At 39.9% G+C, this 20,243-nt stretch overlaps 1 protein-coding gene across 2 annotated transcripts in view; it reads right to left on the bottom strand.

Annotated features, from left to right (window-relative positions):
* slc4a10b (solute carrier family 4 member 10b) overlaps positions 1–20,243 on the bottom strand; it is a 56,036-nt gene that overhangs the window by 27,336 nt on the left and 8,457 nt on the right. For both annotated transcript variants that reach the window (XR_001812807.3, XM_017469100.3), the window contains exons 3-5: positions 9,891–9,972; positions 4,736–4,879; positions 2,082–2,220 (exon numbers count right to left, since the gene is read on the bottom strand). Coding sequence is in view for 1 of the 2 variants with exons in the window: in XM_017469100.3 (XP_017324589.1) it covers positions 2,082–2,220; positions 4,736–4,879; positions 9,891–9,972 (365 nt within the window). In the remaining variant the exon portion in view is untranslated. The remainder of the gene's footprint in view (positions 1–2,081; positions 2,221–4,735; positions 4,880–9,890; positions 9,973–20,243) is intronic.

Below are 20,243 nucleotides of genomic sequence, written 5' to 3'. Positions count from 1 at the left end.
ATAGATAGATAGATAGATAGATAAATATATATATATATATATATATATATATATATATATATATATATATATATATATCTGCAAGTATTAGTCATAAATATATGTAAGAGATATATATATACATTGTATATACAACAGTACCCAGCTTATACATTGACAATGTATATACTGATAATATACAGACAGATAAAGATAACCTAGGATATATACTATGAATATCCAATTATGTAAAGATAATACAGAATATACAGTGTAGAACAGAACTGCAGGATGATTGGTGTTGGGTGGTTTTCACCACCCTTTGCAGGTCTTTTCGTTCAGACAACGTGGAGTTGCCATACCACACTGGACAGGATTGGTCAGGATGCTGCCAATGGTGCAGCAATGGAAACTTGTTAAGATCTGGGGAGACAGATCAACTTACTTCAGTCTCCTCAGGAAGTAAAGACGATGCTGCTCCTTTCTAACGTATTAAAAGTATTATGGTAGCATTGTAGTTCCATGACAGATCCTCATAGACGTGGACACCCAGTAACTTGAAGCTGAAGATATGCTCTACTTCAGTCCCATTAATGTAGATGGGAGAGTGTCTGCTGCTATTGGATTTCCAGAAGTCCACAATGAGCATTAATTTAAGCAATGAAAAGAACAGTCAGGCAAACAGTAAGGTGTTATTTCAGCCTAGACGAGGCCAATTCTACAGTCAACTGCACATGACTATGCTGAGAAAAGCCTTTTTTTTATTTTATTTTGCTTTAATGGACTGTTAACACATTGACATCACTTTTCATGAAGTGGAGAGGTGTGAGCAAGACTGCCACCATCCCACTCCCACCCACTCCCAAAGGAATTCCTCGGTTATTTTTGTTGTCCTAAATAAAATTTGAAGAATTTCCTTGCCTTCAGGCATAGTGAATTCCATCAAGACCATTGATTTGTGAAAGAGCACTTTCGGTGCACAGGTTGCACATCACTTTGCAATCCCTCTCAGCTAGTTTAGAGTCAGTTCAGAAGCAAATGCTAGCGCAAAAAGGCTGATCCAAGTTTTTGGATGCTACTGAGGCCAGAGTTGAACATGGTTCTGTAGACATTACATCCTCAATCAAATCATTAAGCTATAAGGAGCTGCACACTGAGTTTCAGGATCAACGACTATAGCTGTGCCACCAGCTCGTCCACACAAATGCATTTTAAGAATTGTTATGTCCTTAAATAGTGTAATATGATACACAGATGTATTATTTTGCACACTTGTTGATCCAAATGATTGAAGCTAATATTAAATTTCTAGCCTATATGGGACTGTTATTCCTGTAATTAAAGTGGGTTTAGAGCATTCTTTGCTGCAAATAAAACAGCCTGAAAATGGTGATGTCCTGAAACAGTTTTTGTTTTAACAATGGAAAACTAATTGATGTTCTAATGATTGACTAACTTTTAGTTAATTCTTAAATTTCCTACATTACTTCAACAGCTTGTGAGATTCTCTGGGAACTCCATCTCCCAGAATCCCCCTATGCCACAACCAGCAACTTCATCAGCTTACTAATCACAATCACCTGCACCTCATTTACTAATCACTTCGTCAGTCTTAAATACCTTTCAATGTTGATTTGCTCATTTGTTGAGTTTTCTTTTCATGCTCAAACCTATATTTTAAGCCCTTTCCCCACTACTGATTTTCTCTTTTGATATATTTTGTTATTATATTTTCTGTGTTTTTTGTCCTTTGAATTTCCGTTTGTACTGGCTTGGATAACTCTTTGGACTTTTGAACTCTGCCTACTTATCACATATTTTGTTTGTCAGACATTTTAGATTGTTAGCTTGAGGTTTGGGTTGTTTTTTTTTTAATAATAATCCCTGTTATCTGTTTTAACTTGCATTCATCCCCACCATCCTGTCCAAGTCTGACACAGCTTTTTACTTTTGTTACACGCTTTAATAAGTGAGTACATGTGCCAATTTTATACTTGGTACTCACAAGAAAATTATCACAAAGATTTCTTGAGACCATTATGAATTCATTGATAATTTTTTGATAAGACTGATCTGTCAATGTTACCAATGTGATCGGTTACCTAGCTGTCTCCCTCCACTCAGCATCCTCTCCATCACGCAGACAGATTTCATCCAGCTCAGTGAAGAGGTCATGTGGAATGTGCTCTTCATCATCATCCTCAGTTCCAAGCAGAAACTGGACCCTCTGAGAGGGTGTGTCTGTAACACAGAAAGTGATTTTAGCATACTGGCAATGTGTTATGAACAGCAGCTTTTTAATTTCACTAAGCCTGGCTTTTTTGGAGAGCGCATTAGCAAGGGTGTTTAGTATAAACAGCCTAGAAGGATTAAGCCCTCTGTCTCTTTGTTGGAAAAAATCCCATAAAAATAAGGCTACAGTTTTGACATCCATCCTGTTTGATTTGCTTTAATTTAACAAATGGCTTAAATTGGATTGTCTTTGATTTTTATGAAACCAAGAACATCACCACCACTTTCTTGATCAGTGATTTTGTCTAATGGCTTTGGAGAAGCTAGAATTAAATAGACTAATCAAACATTGTCCAAACAAAATATAAATTATACAAAGAGACAAATTACAAAACCACAACTACACAACTTTTGTGTAGTTTAAACAAAAGTGCTGGGTAATGGCAAGCACAGCTTTTCTTTTGACTATGCTTGCTATTTGTAATGATTATGTACTTGAAATCAATCAGACCACTGCAAATTTTTCTTAAATCAGTATCTCTACATGTATGGCAACCATTTGATTCCAGCATCTGTCGAATTCCAACACAGGCACACCGCATTCTACTGAATGAGGTACCGATTAGGTGATCACCTGAACCAAATTTTATTTAAGGAGTAAAAATATAAAATCCACTGCTGTGGTCATCACTATCCTCTTTCATTAGGCCCAGCTGGATGGCAAAGACAGTGCTAGTAGTACCTCAAAAGTAATTGGAATCAAAAGATACCTATTGACCATGCCAAAAGAGTTGAAAAGGAAAGTTTTGAGTGAGGAAAATGAGGGTTCAATTCTGGCTAAGAGGGATACAGTGAGCCTCGGGTTGCTTCCATCCTTAAAATTTAAAATACAGCGGTTCATAAGAACAAGGTCAAGCAGCAGACACTGGGGACAACAACGCTAAAGAATGGCAGAGAGCAAAAACAACTCTCCACTGACTGGGATGACCACCAATTCATTTGAATGTCTCTTATCCGTAGGATGATCTCAAGTGACCTACAAAAAGATTGGCAAATGGTAGCTCGGGTGAAGTGCATGGTGAAGACAGTTCGAACAGGTTTCTAGGGGCCGGGCTGAAGTCATGCAAAGCTAGAAAAAAGCCCTTCATCAATGAGAAGCAAAGAAGAGCCAGGCTGAGGTTTACAAAAGACCATAAGGATTGGAGTAAGGTCATCTTTTCTGATGTGTCCAATTTTCTGCTTTGCCCAACACCTGGTTGTCTAATGGTCAGACAGAGACCTGGAGAGGCCTACAAGCCACAGTCTCTCGCACCCACTGTGACAGTGAGGAACCGTGATGATCTGGGATGTTTCAGCAAGGCTGGAATTAGGCAGATTTGTCTTTGTGAAGGACGCATGAATCAGGCCACGTACAAGGGTGTCCTGGAAGAAAACTTGCTTCCTTCTAGTCTGATGATGTTCCCCAACTCTGAGGATTGGTTTTTCCAGTAGGACAATGCTCCATGCCACACAGCCAGGTCAATCAAGGTATGGTTGGAGGACCATCAGATCAAGACCCTGTCATGGCCAGCCCAATCTCCAGACCTGAACCCCATTGAAAACCTCTGGAATGTGATCAAGAGGAAGATAGATGGTCACAAGCCATCAAAAAAGCTGAGCTGCTTGATTTTTTGTGCCAGGAGTGGCATAAAGTCACCCAAAATATTAATTTGTGAACTCTAAGTTAAAACATTGGTATTGTGTTGTTTAAAAAATTCATATGAACTTATTTTCTTTGCATTATTCGAGGTCTGACAACACTGTATCTTTTTTGTGATTTTGACCAGTTGTCATTTTCTGCAAATAAATTATCTAAATGACAATTTTTATTTGGAATTTTAGAGAAATGTTGTCAGTGGTTTATAGAATAAAACAAAAATGTTCATTTTACCCAAAGACATACCTATAAATAGTAAAACCAGAGAAAGTGTTCATTTTGCAGTGGTCTCAATATTTCCAGAGCTGTATATATATTTTTAAAAAGATGCAACCATAATATATACTAGTAACATTTTCTTAGCAATCATATTCAATACAGTGACCATTCATCACCTTACAGCAGTAAGACCCATTTTCAAAACAAATCTCTGTATTTCAGACAAACTCAGAAATATACATTTTGAAACCTACACAATAACTAGGTCAATTACATAAACACAAATGTCTCAGTGCGTGAACAGATCCAAATTGAACACATACAGTAATCATTAGCCAGTACTAAGCTTGCAGAGCTGAAGCCCATTATCTATTCTGTTTCATTTGCAAACTGCATTATTCCTGCTGTTTAATAATGTTACTGACATCCTTACAGAGAAAGAGGAACATGCATAAACATGCAGCAGCTGGATAAATGAACACTGAGTACAGCGAGAAAGCTGCTTAGGATTTTGGAACCCAGATAACACAAAAGGAGTAGTTTAGAGATGGTAGGAAAGAGAGACAGACAGAGAGCTTAGAGGACAGAGAAATGAGAAGGAAAGATTACCATATGCAGGTGATTCTTGTCCATCACACACTCCTGAGTCTCTCTCCCTGCTCCTCTTTCTGTGTCTGTGGCCATGATGGCGGTGGCGTCTGTGGCTTCGGCGTCCCAGAGGCACATGCACCCCGATATACAATGTTCTGTGACCTGGGTGTAAACACAGACACTGAAGTGATCACCCCATAATATTACAGCTCTAAAAAACCATCTTGACTAAAAGTAAAAATAAAAAAATACTCAGACAGATCCATTTTAAATGCCATATTCTACAGAGGATTAAACTTCCTGTTTAATGTTACATCTCTGTGTAATATGCCAGTTCATCCAAACAATTTAATATCATTATAGAACCAAAGAAAAATATTTTTAATGGTGTTGAAAATTTAGGTTAATAATAAATAGCATGCTTTAAGTCTTTTAATCCAGATTGGAATGATGTGATGGTCATGATATTTCCAGTTCACTAAACGTGCATAGAAACAGCTAAATGTGAGCCACAATGAAAAATTATATAGTCACTTTCTGTTGTATTTTAATTTAATTAGGCCTCAGGGACAACACTTTTAATATCTCATTTTAACATCTGCCACCAACACACACACTAACACTAACACTCTCTCTCTCTCTCTCTCTCTCTCTCTCTCTCTCTCTCTCTCTCTCTGTCTCACTCACACACACACACACACACACACACACACACACACACACACACACACACACACACACACTTATCTCTGTTTAATCTAAATCTTTGTGAGGTATTTACACGTGTGCTATGTGTGTTATGTATACGATTATTGTAATAATTAATTTTATTCCTACAGCTATGATGGTAACACACATAGCCACCGAGTGTGAGTGGTAGCTAAACCTGTTATTTTGCTTTCACTCAGAAGGACAGCATTAAGTGGGAAGGCACTAACAGTCAGTGCAGAGTTATAAATATCTTACGCTATAAAATGAGACAGGAACACTAAGCAAAGTCTGACCTATACTTGCAGCACTGAGCACACAAGCTCCACCAGTTCACTGAGATGAACATTATACTGCAGGTGTTGGTTACACCATATATTATATAATTACAAAATTAAGTGAACATGACATCTTTTAATTCAAATGCATTATTGAACATATATTGTGTGACTATTATTACTCACACAACAGTTAAATCAGGTCCACTAATTTGACCTATATTTCCTATAACTACACTGGGACGTTTCACTGTGTGCATCACTCTGCTCGTCTGTGTTCACCACATAACTTCCACTTCCTAGTTTGAAACAGTTACTACAGTACAGTTAGTAACATCATCAGCAGACATGGCAGCTGTGGGCTGTTATTCTGAATAATTCTGCACTTTATTTATCCCTTATTAAGTAATTCAATCAAGCAATATCACATAAACAAGAGTGTGATAATACTGAATATCGCCCTCTTGGCTCATACGGTGCCTACGGTGAATCACACCATGCTAATATACAGTATAACCGCACTCTTGCTTGTGTAATATTGCTTAATTGAATTACTTCTTAAGGGAGAAATTAAGTACAAAATTATCATTCAGAATAACAACCCACAGTACGTTATACCTACACTGTGTATAATGTGCAGTGTGCTGTTACTTTGAATGATAATGTGGCATATTATTTCTCTATTGATAGGTTTTTTCCTGTAAGCACCTATTGTTCTTGAACTTTTTTTTATCTTTGGCTGCATCCGAAACTGCATACTCACCTACTATATAAGTGAAAAGCAGTATTACAGAGGGGTAGTATATCCGAATTCTCAGTAGGCAAGAAACAGTAGGCGAGAGATACCCGGATGGCGTACTGCTTCTGGCGAGATTTTGCAGCATGTAACCGATGCACGCTACGCGAGTCAAATAATCCCATGATGCAACGGGACTGGTGCATACGAGCACAAAAAAAAAAAAAAACGCGGAAGACAGCATCAGCTCTTTTTAAGTATTAAACCTTGGTTAAACAGGACTTTTTTAACAATACCTGAATAAATTGTTAACTTGTTTAAGATTTTGCGTTTATGATGACGTCGAAGGTCACATGACAATGCTAACATGGTGGATGTACTATGTTCGGGATTGTAGTCATAATACACACACACACATACTGATTAGTACGTATTGATTCTCGAATGCAGCACAGACGCAGCCTCTTTCTGTAAAAAATGGTCATTCATTCAGTCACAAATTCCTCTCTGTTCTCTTTCGCTTTGTTTATATTAAACATATATGTTTTGTTTTGACTTTAAGTCTTGTCTTCACCCCTGTGCTGCGATTGGAATGTTTCCTGATTGTACTCACCTGTTCTCAGTTCATTCACTTGATTAGTTTATCTGTTTATACCCTCCTCTGTCGTTACTTTGTGAAGTCTTGTCAGTTGTATTGTTTGTTCCTGAGCCTTGGTTTCTCTTTCAGTGGTTCTTGTTTTTGACTTTGGTCATGTTTTTGTTCCTTTTCAAAAGGAACTCAATGTTGCGTGAGCTGCAGGCTGTGAGAAGTGCCCTTGCGCATGAGTAGTATCTGAAGTCTGTGTAAAATCAAGTCAAATTATAGGCCTGCCATGGTCAGGTGAAGTGGCATTTTGTGCGTCGCGTGACTATAAAACGGCACCTGTAAACTACGTCATCAGCTCTTTTGTCTTTAGTGCAGCCGTATGCCAGCTGTCTGTGTGAACATGCCTAAAATTCTTTACTGCGTTCTATTTTCAAAAGAATATATTTTTTTTTCTCTTCTGTCACAAGTCTGTGCAAGCAGAATGAGCTTTAGACAGTTCAGAATGTGTGCTACACCCTGCTCTCGTGTTATCAAAGAGGGGAAAAAACGCAACACACTGCACTGCAACACAACTTCGGCTGCAGTTGAGGAAGCCGGCCGGCTCAGATCCTGGGGGTCTCATATGGATCTGGAGGGGGGATTGGAGACGAGCGCCACTCTATGTCTCACTTTTTTTTTTACTCTGAGGAGCCAGAGGGGGGAGCCAGTGCATCATTTTTATGGGAGTGGCGCATGCTCATTCTCAAAAAGTATATATATATATATATATAGAGAGAGAGAGAGAGCGGGGAGAGACAGTGAAAAGGAGAGCACTCCCTCACACAGCAGAAAACTCCCCTTTTTTCCAGGAAGTTCACCATGAAGTGTAAGGCTTCTGGGGAGAGCCGTATTTATAACCCCATGGCGTTGGATTATTTAGTCATAGTGGAGGATACACAGTATGGCTATTTTGCTATACTGAAGGTGGAGGGGGCACTTGCGAGCCACCTCTCTCCATCAATGGCAGCAAAATCGAGGGGTCCGGCTTTGCCACCCAGGCTGTGTAAGACCACCTCGGCGTTGGTTGGCGAAGCTTATGCGGCAGTGGGTCTTGCTTGTGGGCATCGGCATACAATAGCAGTGTTGCAGACCTGCTGAATTGTGAGGGAGGCACAGAAGGCAAACGTTGCGCCCATCTCGCCCAACCCCCCTCTTTCTCTGAGGGAGGGAGCTTTACAGCCATTATTTCCTGGTCCACAGAAATGATGGGGTATGCAGCCAATTTTATATCTGCATCATCTGAACCATACTCTTCGGACATACAGGTTCAGGATGTTGACACTGAAACTTATCGTTCCACAGACTCAGTTTGAGGATTGGTTTGTGATGATAGATCTAAAAAAAAAAGATGTACATTCCATTGCCCAGTCACAGGAAGTTCCTGAAGTTCGCATCTGGAGTGTCTAGTGTCGCACTAGTGTCCTGCCTCTAAGAATTACATGTTATGCTTTCATTTATTTATATTTAATTTTCACATGGATGTACTTGCATACTTGCATGTACATAGATGATGTTTTTTACTCAATTGAGTGTAGCTTGTTGATACTAGAGTTTTCATATGGCCTAATACACAAAGGCTGGGGCTAACTAAAACAATAATATGACCAAGAAGCTATGTCACTAAGTAACATGAAAATACAAACCTGTATTTTGTGATGAGTTCATTGAATTGTACATTCATTAAAATCTGTCTAAATGGGTTACTGATGTTTAAAAGCACATATACAGATGGTTGTAAAATAGTTTTCATTATAGCTGTGTTATGCATTTTAAATCTGGAAATCTGGAATCAATGTAGTTTCAGGCCAAAGGCGGATGGTCTTTAAGGCCTTTATAGGTCTTTAAATGATTGTCTGTAAAGTAATTCCCAAGAATAAAATGTTCATGTGTTCAGTCAATTTCAATGAGAGATCACATTTAATTCCTCTCCGTACTCTTTCCAGATAAAACTAGACATTCTGCATTATGTACACTCCAAAAGGCTAGATGTTGAGAGACAGAGAGAGAGAGATAGAGAGAGAGTATAATGTAGACTATAGTCATGACACATTACTAGCAACTAGCAGCTACAATACAGAAGCATACCGTCACTAACTATCCCATCTACATAAGGCAGTTTTTACATTAATAATCATTATAATTTTTAAAGAAGGAAAAAAAAATGACTTGTGTGTAAACAAACAAGCTGGAGCTACTTTTACCAAAAAAGAGAAAAAAAAAAGACAGAAGGAAACAGAAGTAGAAACATATCATTATTTCAGATATATGTAGGTGGCTAAGGCCAAATTTAAAAACAAATAATATGTTGTTAATGTTTCCCCAACTTAAAATGAGATAGTATAATTATTTTTGCATGTTTTATATAATAAATGTGCAAATAAAACCATTACTGTGGTTTTCTGCTCTCACAGAGAGATAGAGCAAGATACAGAAATAGCTCCATTGCTGACGTCAAAAATTACTGCCATCTTCTCTGCTGTGTTTTTCCTTTTCAAGAGAAACGCTCTTAACCCCATGATACCATCCACATTATATACCCTTCTATTCATGTATCATGAGTAACACACGCACACACAAACCTCTCTCTCTCTCTCTCTCTCTCTCTCTCTCTTTCTCTTTTAGGCACAAGCTTATATCGGTTCTGCCAGCCTGAGCTGGTGCGATGTGATCCTGAGTTCCACCCACACATGTTCTCTCTCTCTCTCTCTCTCATTCTCTCACTCAGCATCACATCTCTGCACTGTGTGAATGTGTGAACATGTGTGTGTTTGTGCATGTGTATGGCTGATCTCATGTGGATTGTCCACTTTCATTTTCTGTTATTACCTTCAAGCTCCTCTTGTTCTAAATCGGCCTTCGGCATGGAGCGAGTGCCTCCTCTGTCCACCACTGCCTCCTCATCCCCTCTCTAGGAGAAAGAAAGAAAGAAAGAAAGAAAGAAAGAAAGAAAGAAAGGGAGAAAGAGAGCGAGAGAGAGTACAGTCAGCCATATTCCTCACTGTCAGGGTGTAACAGATCCTCAGGTTCATGCTGCTCTCTTTGCTCTTTCTCCCTCTGCCAGCCCCATGGCTCTAATCCAACTCTCACATTCACACAAGCAACGTGCTGCCCAGGTCACTCACCACACAACAACACACACTAGGCTTCTGCATGTGCAGTTACTATATATCATTGTGCATTTTTTATAGGACACGTGTGATTCTTATTCAACATAAACATGTAAACATCTTGATAATTTAACCATTTGGCCACTAGGAAAACTAAGATAAAATCTCTTTAAAAACACTGAAACATTACAAACAAATCTTCAGGCAAACCTTTCCAGACAGAATGACCATCAGATCCAGAAGCCATGTAGAAACACAGTGTTACCATAATTACAGGTGTTCATTTATTTTTAGTTGTGGTTTATTTTAGTTGTAGTTCACAATTCTTTCAGTGCTAAAACAGTTCCTAAATCTGCAACAACAGAGGTATATTTAATAGACCCCAATGACTAAATGACCAAACAATCCTTAATGTCTTATACTGGCAATCATGTTAATGTATTTAATAGATTTCTTTACAACAAGTATTTTTATACTGTATATAAGACATGGTTTGTGGTCTTGATTGTATATCAATGATTGTGGAATTGCAGGATGTAGTCACCTTTCCTACTAAGAAAAGAAATGTAATGCTACTTGAAATCATGGTTCTGACAACTCTCTACTACTTGGACACAGAAACAAATGCAATTATACAGTGCAGAAGAACTGGGAACATCTGTCATCTGTAAATAGTGCAAATTAAGTAGTAGTACACACCCTCCCACAGTCGGCAGATATAGTCTAACAAAGATTTAGTTTAGATGTTCACCAGGTACAATTCCATGGTTACTCAGAGGTAACGTCTATTTTATATTGATATTGTAGTTGAATACTGTGTATATATTCACCGATCAGCCAAAACTTTAAAACCACTCACAGCTGAAGTGAATAAATATTGATTATCACGTTACAGTAGCACCTGTCAAAGGGTGGGATAGATTAGGCAGCAAATGAACAGTCGAAGTTGATGTGTTGGAAGTAGGGAAAATAGGCAAGCGTAAGGATCAGAGCGACTCTGACAAGGGCCAAATTGTGATGGATAGATGACTGGGTCACAGCATCTCCAAAACAGCAAGTCTTGTGGGGTGTTCCTGGTATGCAGTGGTTAGTACCTACCAAAAGTGGTCCAAGGAAAGACAACCAGTGAACTGGTGACAGGGTCATTTACGTGCATGGGGAATGAAGGCCATCTGGTCCAATCCCACAAAAAAGCTACTGTAGCACAAATTGCTGAAAAAGTTAATGCTGACTATAATAGAAAGGTATCAGAAAGGGGGCATGTGGTTTTAAGGCGGGTTAATGTTAACTTAATGTTATGGCTGATTGGTATACACCCCCGGATTTGCATTAGTAAATTAGTAAAATTAGTAAAGTGCAATACCCCATGCAACTTTGTATGCAAAGGACAAAGGAACCGTAATCTCTGATTCTTTCCATTGTTAGATGCTCCACAGAAATATCATACTAGCATACACTTATCCTTTCCACTCTCTCTAAGCTAACATCTTTCTGTTTACTTCCTGCTAATGATAATTACCCATTCAAATCCCCTTTGACCTTTTACATTCTCTTTCAGTGGGCTATGGAAATTAATGCTCTCTCTAATATCCGAAGACAGTTACCATGGCTACTCATGTGGTCAGTCTCTTTAAGCAGAATGTAATTAGAATGTCTCCTCTCCTTGAATCCTTTCACTCTTTCCCAGCCTTGTGATCCGACTTGTGATTTATTTCACTATTCTGAAGTTCATACTTCAACATCAAGACTATGAGGTAGCCTAGACAATGACCGAATGAGTGATGAGTGATGGTAGTTTGTGAAAAGAAAACCATGCAATGTCTAAAGTCAGCATTAACCAATATAGTTACATTCTGCCACATCGCATAACTCTGACCCTCATGTCCCCTCAATTCAATTTAATCAAGGTTAAGGTGGATTTGGAGCCTGGAACACTTGCCGCAAGGTGGGAGAATTCAAGCACAATGGACTGATGCCAATCCATCACAGTTAATTCTACAGTTAAATTTTATTTTATATGCCTTTAACAAACCACCTTTACAGAAATCTGAATGCAGATTTAGATCCCTAATGAGCCAACTAGAGGTAATATTGGCAAGAAAAAAACTCCCTGAGACAACATGAAGAAGAAACATTAAGATGAACCAGAAGGGCAATACATCCTTTTCTGAGTGACACCAGATAGTGCAAGGTCAGCACCCCTGTTCCAAATATTAGCCACTCTAGAAACTTGGGAGCACTGTGTTAATTTGAAAATTACAATCAATCAAGGATTAAGACTTTTGTTGGTTACATATTGGCACTGTCCTCAGAAAGCCTCATTATCATGCCTAATGCAAATCTGGCACTTATGAGCACTCAAGCACTGTTTAAACATCATTTTCCAATTGGATGATCCTCTGTGGAGCTTTCAGAAACTCAAACACAAGTACACACATTTAGGCATGTAGTGCTGAGTATAGGAGAAAGCAGAGGTAGAAATTAAATGGCAGAGCAGCCCATTAAAACAGAGCTCTAGAGGAAAAAGCTTATCCTAAATGTAATTTAAGAGACTAGTGCCAGTACTCCCAAAGTGGGAGTATGTCCACCAGCAACCACACAATACAGGTGCTGACTCACGTCCTGCCATGCTGTACCCACACCTCCTTCACACAGCCTGCAGCTCATCCTGTCCAATAATTTCATACTGCACATTATCAGGCTTCCTTTCCTTTCATATTAAGGTTTTCAGTATCGGGATGTCTATCTTTAAAGAAACATTCTATTGAAAAATGGTTGTATACATATTACTTAAGAGCTAAATCCTTATAATTCATCCATAATTCATCAGAATAACCTTGATATTTCAATTGTTAAGAAAAGAATGTTATTAGCCAAGTTGCAAAGATGTGATTGCATAACCTTAATTTACCTTGTAAATTGAGGTTGCTGTTTAAAATTGATCCAAGCACCTTCTATTCACAATATTACTTATTCAGGGTGTAATGTGCAATAAAATGATAAATACCAGCAATGGGCAAGTTAATCAACTTTAGTTTACGTTCTTTACTTTAACATTCCTCTAATGGACTCCCACAATGTAAGTGATGAAAAGCACATCAACCAAAGTTTAAGATTTCCAAAGCATCCATCACTCTGTGCTGTATGGTCTTGGCCACCGTGCTGCAGCTCAGTGTCAGGGTCTTGGCAATCTTCTTATAGCCTAGGCCATCTTTATGTAGAGCAACAATTCTTTTTTTCAGATCCTCAGAGAGTTCTTTGCCATGAGGTGCCATGTTGAACTTCCATTGACCAGTATGAGGGAGTGTGAGAGCAATGACACCAAATTTAAGACACCTGCTCCCCATTCACAACTGGGACCTTGTAACACTAACAAGTCACATGACACCGGGGAGCGAAAATGGCTAATTGGTCCCGATTTGGACATTTTCACTTAGGGGTGTACTCACTTTTGTTGCCAGTGGTTTAGACATTAATGAGTGTGTGTTGAGTTATTTTGAGGGGACAGCAAATTTACACTGTTACACAAGCTGTACACTCACTACATTGTAGCAAAGTGTCATTTCTTCAGTGTTGTCACATCAAAAGATATAATCGAATATTTACAAAAATGTGATGGGTGTACTCACTTTTGTGAGATACTGTATGTATATCTTTCACCAAATGCCCCAAAAGTATGTGGGCACCTAGCCATCAATGTGATATGTGGGCCCATTTGTACACACAATTGTCTTTTAAAAATGTCTTTGTACGCTGTATTATCAAGATTTTCCCTTCACTGGAACTAAGGGGCCCAAACCCGTTCCTGCATGACAATTCCTCTATGCACAAAGCGAGCTCCATAAAGACAATTTGCCAAGGTTGGACTAGAAGAACTTAAGTGGGCTGCACAGAGCCCTGACCTCAACCCCAGTGAACAATTTTGAGACTAACTGGAACACTGACTGCCTGCCAAGGCTTCTCCCTTGATATCAGTGCCTGACCTCACTAATGTTCTTGTGGTAGAATGAGCACAAATCCACACATCCAAAATCTAGTGAAAAGCCTTCACAGAAGAGTGGAGGTTATTATAACAGCAAAGTGGGACTAAATCTATAATGGGCAGTTCAACAAGCAAATATGATAGTGATTGGTCAGGTGTCCACGTACATATAGTGGACACCCACACACATACACATACATACACACAGACACACACACACACACACACACACACACACACACACACACACACACACACACACATATGGGGCATTATTGCCTTCTTTTGTATTGGTTTTTGCTCGGTGTGTGCATATATTATGTGTCTCTACTATTTGCAGCTTTCTCAAAAGTCAAGTAGTAGCTTTCATGTTTTTTCTCTTTTTTTTTCTAATTTTCAATTTTTTGTTTGTAAATAACTACATGTGTTAGTCCTTGACACAACATTACTTGACACAACTGTACTTAATGCACTGTATTTTCTGTAATACATAATTGTTGCAACACGTGGCAAGCATCAGTCAGAAGCATCTAGCACACGCACACACACACACACACACACACACACACACACACACACACACACACAAACACAGGGGCTTTCATTCAGCCATATGGCCTTTGCATGCCATAAAAAATTGAATGAGATTTAATTTGTATAAGAGCTAATCCTTTTATTCCTCCTCCCCTGTTCTCACATACTACCAATGCCTCAAGAAGTGTCCTTTTTCTATGCCATTCTGCACATGCTCCCACTGTGTAATCCTTTCAATTACAGCCAGTGAGTGCTCTCCTGCAGACACATGACACTGCACACACAACACACACACAGACCAATACACACAAGTACATAAACATCTTAGAGAACACACACTATCATTATAGAGAAGAGAGCATTTCAGGCAAGTTCACAAAGACATCAGTTATGATAGGGTGCTTTATGAGTTGAAGAACAAAGAGAGAGAATTAAATGGAGGATGGTATGAGAGAGCAATAAGTGTTATCCTGCAGTGAGGGTGAGATGGATGAAGCAACTGCCAATCGTGACACAGTTTCAGCCCACTCTGTAACAGCCAGGCAGATAACATACACACATCATGCAATAATGTATGTTGGTTTTACCATGTTCATAAGGAATTTTCACTGGCTTAATGATTACTATAGCTAATTACTGTAATATATACCTAACCCTAATCGTAACCTCAGTAACCAGAAGGAAATATTTAGACGCTTACTTTTCGAAAAGGCTTTGGTTAAGGTTAGGATTGGGTTAAGGTGCATCCATAGCATTAATTAGCTGCAAATAATAATTATGTTAATGGTAGGTCCTGACGAGTACAGTAAGACAAATGCATGTGTGTGTGTGTTTGAATTGTTTGTATGTGAGGATGACGCTGACACTGTTTCAGCCTATAAATAGTTCTGTGCTTGCTATGTTGCTATGCCAGCAACACTGTCCTGAAATCAATACTGATATTATGTATGAACAGAGTAATACTGATGGTCAAAAATAAGATGCTGCCAGTCAAATCAATCAACGAACAAAACGGACCTTACCCTAAATCAAATGCCTTTGCATTTTGCATATATGAAATCATTCCATGATTTAGGACCAGGTGTTAAACTTATTAACAGCGTTCTAAATGTGATTTCCTCAATTAATAAATGTTCCTACATCAACATCCCTTTGTTGGTCTTGGAACACGTAACCTGTCTGTTGTCATCAGTGCATGTTTACTACTACTCCCACTCCTGAGGTGGTTCTCTCCACAACAGCTGTTGTGTAGCTCTCTATTTCACTTCTTAAAATTAAGAAAATTGTTTGTTTGTTGGCAATATGGAAACACTGAACATAATTAGCTATAGTCAACATTTTAATCCTATCATACAGACTGATTCAGACCAATAACAGATAACACCTATACTCAGCAATCTACAATCAACTGTGTACTATGCAATTTAAATTAGTCAACAAACCAACGTCTACAGTGAGTCCTTTAGAGACCAACACACATACTCACTGATTTAACAGACCGACACCTACAAATCATTATAGACCAACACCTACAATCTCAGTACTATAGACCAACACCTATACTCAATATGATATAGACCAACAGCAACAGGGCCCAGAGGCCAACCAGTAATTCAGTTCTTGGCAGACCAAGAACTACACTCAGTACTCTAGAGACCAGCACATACACTCAGTACACTACAGACCAATACCTACAGTCAAAACAAACCACCAATAAATTCAGTACTTTGCAAGCCAAATCCACTCTCAGTGCTCTACACCACAACACGTACAGTCAGTACTTTAGAGATCAACCCCTACATTCAGCATGCTACAGGCCATTTAAACTCAATACTCTACAGACAAAACAATAAATACAGACCAGAACCTATACACTATATTCTACTGCATTATACACTATATTATACACCCATACTACAGACCAAAACTTTAAAAAGGTTAGGACAAAGATCTCTCTGGCATCCTTCCATCTTCGGGAGACAATGGTGTAGCCTCCATTTCGGGTTAATTTATTTGCACCTTCTCAAGTGGCTGTACAAGCCAGCCCGTGAGTGGCAGTCCCGGTTGCAGTTGCAGCAGACAAACTGAGTCACACGCTGTGGCTGAAATTGCCGTGCATTCCTCCTGTCTCTATTGTCAGCAAGGTGCTTAGACCTGTCCTTCTCCGCTTTCTGAGTGCCCCGACTAACGGCAAAACGCCAGGCTGTACGGTCTTCAGCGCTGGATTCCCATGAACTAGGGTTGATGCCGCATAATCTCATGTCCTTTTTGCAGACATCTTTGAATCGCAGTTGGGGGCGTCCAGTTAGCCGTGAACCCTCAGTCAGCTCACCATACAGTAGATCTTTGGGAATGCGACCAGGATCCATTCTTCTAACGTGGCCAAGCCAACAGAGACGCTTCTCACAGAGGATGACAAACATGCTGCTCGTGTTGGCGCGCTCCAGAACTTCTGCATCGGGTACCCTGTCCTGCTACTGTACATGGAGGATGCGTCGCAGGCACCTCAGGTGAAAGCTGTTGAGCTTCCTCTCATGCCTTGCGTAGGTTGTCCAAGTCTCACCACCATAGAGGACTGTGCTTAAAATGCAGGCCTGATAGACACGCAGCTTGGTTTTCACAGTAAGGTTGGAGTTTTGCCACACCCTGTGATTTAGTCTGACCATGACTCCAGGTTGCATCCATCTATGGCAATGCTGGGAGGATGGTCTGTGCCTTGAGCCATGACGTTGATTTTCTTGAGGCTAATGGTCAGCCCAAACTCCTTGCAGGCGTGGGAGAGGTGACTGACAAGCTGCTGCAAACCTTCCTCCGTATGTGAGATCAGGGCTGCATAGTTGGCGAAAAGCATTTCACGTAGGAGTAACTCAACGACTTTGGTCTTGGCACGAAGGCGGGAGATGTTGAAGAGCTTGCCTTCAGACCTGGTGTGTATGTAGACTCCCTCACTGCAGTCTCTGAATGCATATTGGAGGAGCATGGAGAAGAAGATACCAAAAAGTGTGGGTGCAAGGACACAACCTTGTTTCACTCCGCTACTAACTGGAAACGCGTCAGACATTGCACCGTTGAAGCAGACTTTGCTGTGCATGTCCGCATGGAATGCGGTGATGACTGCCAGAAGTTGTGGTGGACATCCAATCTTCTTCAGTAGTTTGAAAAGTCCGCTCCGGCTAACCAGGTCAAACGCCTTGGTCAAATCAATGAAGGCGATAAAGAGGGGCATCTGCTGCTCTTGACATTTCTCCTGAAGCTGGCGTAGTGAGAATATCATGTCTACGGTTGACCGGCCAGCTCAGAAGCCACACTGAGACTCTGGGTAGACTCGAGAAGCTAGGATCTGCAGACGTGTCAGGACAACCCGGGCAAACACCTTTCAAACTACGCTCAGTAGGGAGATGCTCCGATAGCTGTCGCAATCTCTGCGGTCCCCTTTGTTTTTATATATGGTGACAATGTTTGCGTCTCGCATGTCATGCAGGATATATCCCTGTTCCCAACACAAGCATAGAAGTTCGTGCAGGGGCTGGAGTAGTGCAGGCTTCCCGCTTTTCAAGATTTCTGACGGGATGCCGTCGATGGCTGTTCTGAGCTCTTCCATGGTTGGCGTTGTGTCTAGCTCCTCCATGGCTGGTAGGTCTGGGATGACATCCAGAGCAGTCTTTTGAGCATCCAGAGCAGACAAGGATAATTCATTATTAACATAGTTTTGTTACTCATTTGCATCAATTTGAATAAACTAGAATTATAATTCAATCATACCTCGATGTTTTACTGAATGAAATAGAAGTACCTCTCATTAGTGTTGGAGAGAGAGAGAGAGTGAGTGTGTGTGCGTGTGTGTGTGTTGATTGTCCTTTATGTGGGGCTGAAATTAATTCAAACTCATTTAGACATCAATTTGAATAAACTGGAATTATAATTCAATCAAACCTCGATGTTTTACTGAATGAAATAGAAGTAGTTCTCATAAGTTTTGGGGAGAGAGAGAGAGAGAGAGAGAGAGAGAGAGAGAGAGAGTGTTGATTGTCCTTTATGTGGGGCTGAAATTAATTCAAACTCATTTAGACACCAACCCCAACACTGAGTCCTATGCAAAATAATTCAGTACTATACAGATCAACCAATAAGTCAAGTACTCTACAGACCAATGTCTACAGTCGGTCCAATAAAATAAGTACTTTACAGACCAACGCCTACTCTGAATACATTACAGATAAAGACCTACTCCCAGTGCTCTGCAGACCAATACCTATACTCAATGCTCCAAAGAACAACCAATAATTCAGTACTCTACAGACCAACACTTAGGCCCTGTTTACACTAGTGTGTTTTCGTTTTAAAATGCATAACTTTCTATACGGTTACGCCTGTCGTCTACACTACTCCGGCATTTTCGACCATCGAAAATGGAGACTTTTGGAAAGGCAGAAGACCCCGTTTTAGTTTGAAACCTCCGGGCTGGCATTTCAGTGTAAACAGACCAAAACCTAGACTTTTGAAAACGAAGGCGTGGCTGCCCACATTCACCCCCCGACAGTGTCTTCTGGTTCATTGCATATCCTTCCTTGATTCGTCAAGCCCCTACCATATAACCATTACGCTACCTTGATCATATACACAACACCATGGAGACTGAACCGCAAGGTTTGCTGGCTTTGTTGTCATTCTTATGATTAGAGCAATTGGCAACAAATCTCATTTCATGGAATGCCGGCAATCATGCTCATTGTTGTGCCTAACGGTGACTAGCAAACAACTTCCTGTTTACACTTGTTTGCACATGCCCAGTGTGCATGAATGGTCATGTGACATGCATTTTCGGTCGTGCAGTGATGGAGATCGTTTCTGAAACACAACGGAAATGCCAATGTGGACGTGGATCATTTTAGTGTAAACAGGGCCTTACACACAGCCCAACTAAGAAATCCAGCAGTTTACAGGCTAACACCTAGAATCAATACACTACACACCAACCAAGAACATACAGTATATACTCAGTGCTTTACAGACCAATGCCTACACATGGTACGCTACAGACCAACACTACATTCAGTACTTTACAGTAAAATAAATCCAGTACTTTATAACTAACATTGTTACTGACAAAATCACAAAGCTTAATTATATTAGTGCCACATCTAGGCGAATATTACTCATTGTCTATATTTTGAAAATAGGTCAGTTTGACATGAAATGTAGAAATTTTAATTGATTTACCCAATATAGTTCAATGCATTTATGCATTTATGCATTCTAAATGCATTTATGCATTTAGAGAATCAGTTTATAAGCTTGTATGGGAAAGAGGGGTTAAGAGAATTAAAGGTCAGACTTCACAACTGCTTTGATGCATCCATAGACAAAGCCTCTTAAACAGTGCCTGCTGGGTAAAAGCATACAGGAAAACAGCTTTGTATTAGTGCCTCTACATGTGCTATTACAGTCTGGTCTCTGTGCAGTGCAGTGCTCCATATGACCAGTGCAATGCAGCACAAAGAGGCTGCGACAAGACACTGCTGCTGCATATCACACAGTGCTACTGTAGGTCACTAC

Source organism: Ictalurus punctatus, chromosome 6 (genome assembly GCF_001660625.3).
Source record: "Ictalurus punctatus breed USDA103 chromosome 6, Coco_2.0, whole genome shotgun sequence".
Taxonomy (NCBI): domain Eukaryota; kingdom Metazoa; phylum Chordata; class Actinopteri; order Siluriformes; family Ictaluridae; genus Ictalurus; species Ictalurus punctatus.
Note: the sequence above shows the minus strand (reverse complement) of the source record. Positions and strands in the feature narration are given on the sequence as shown.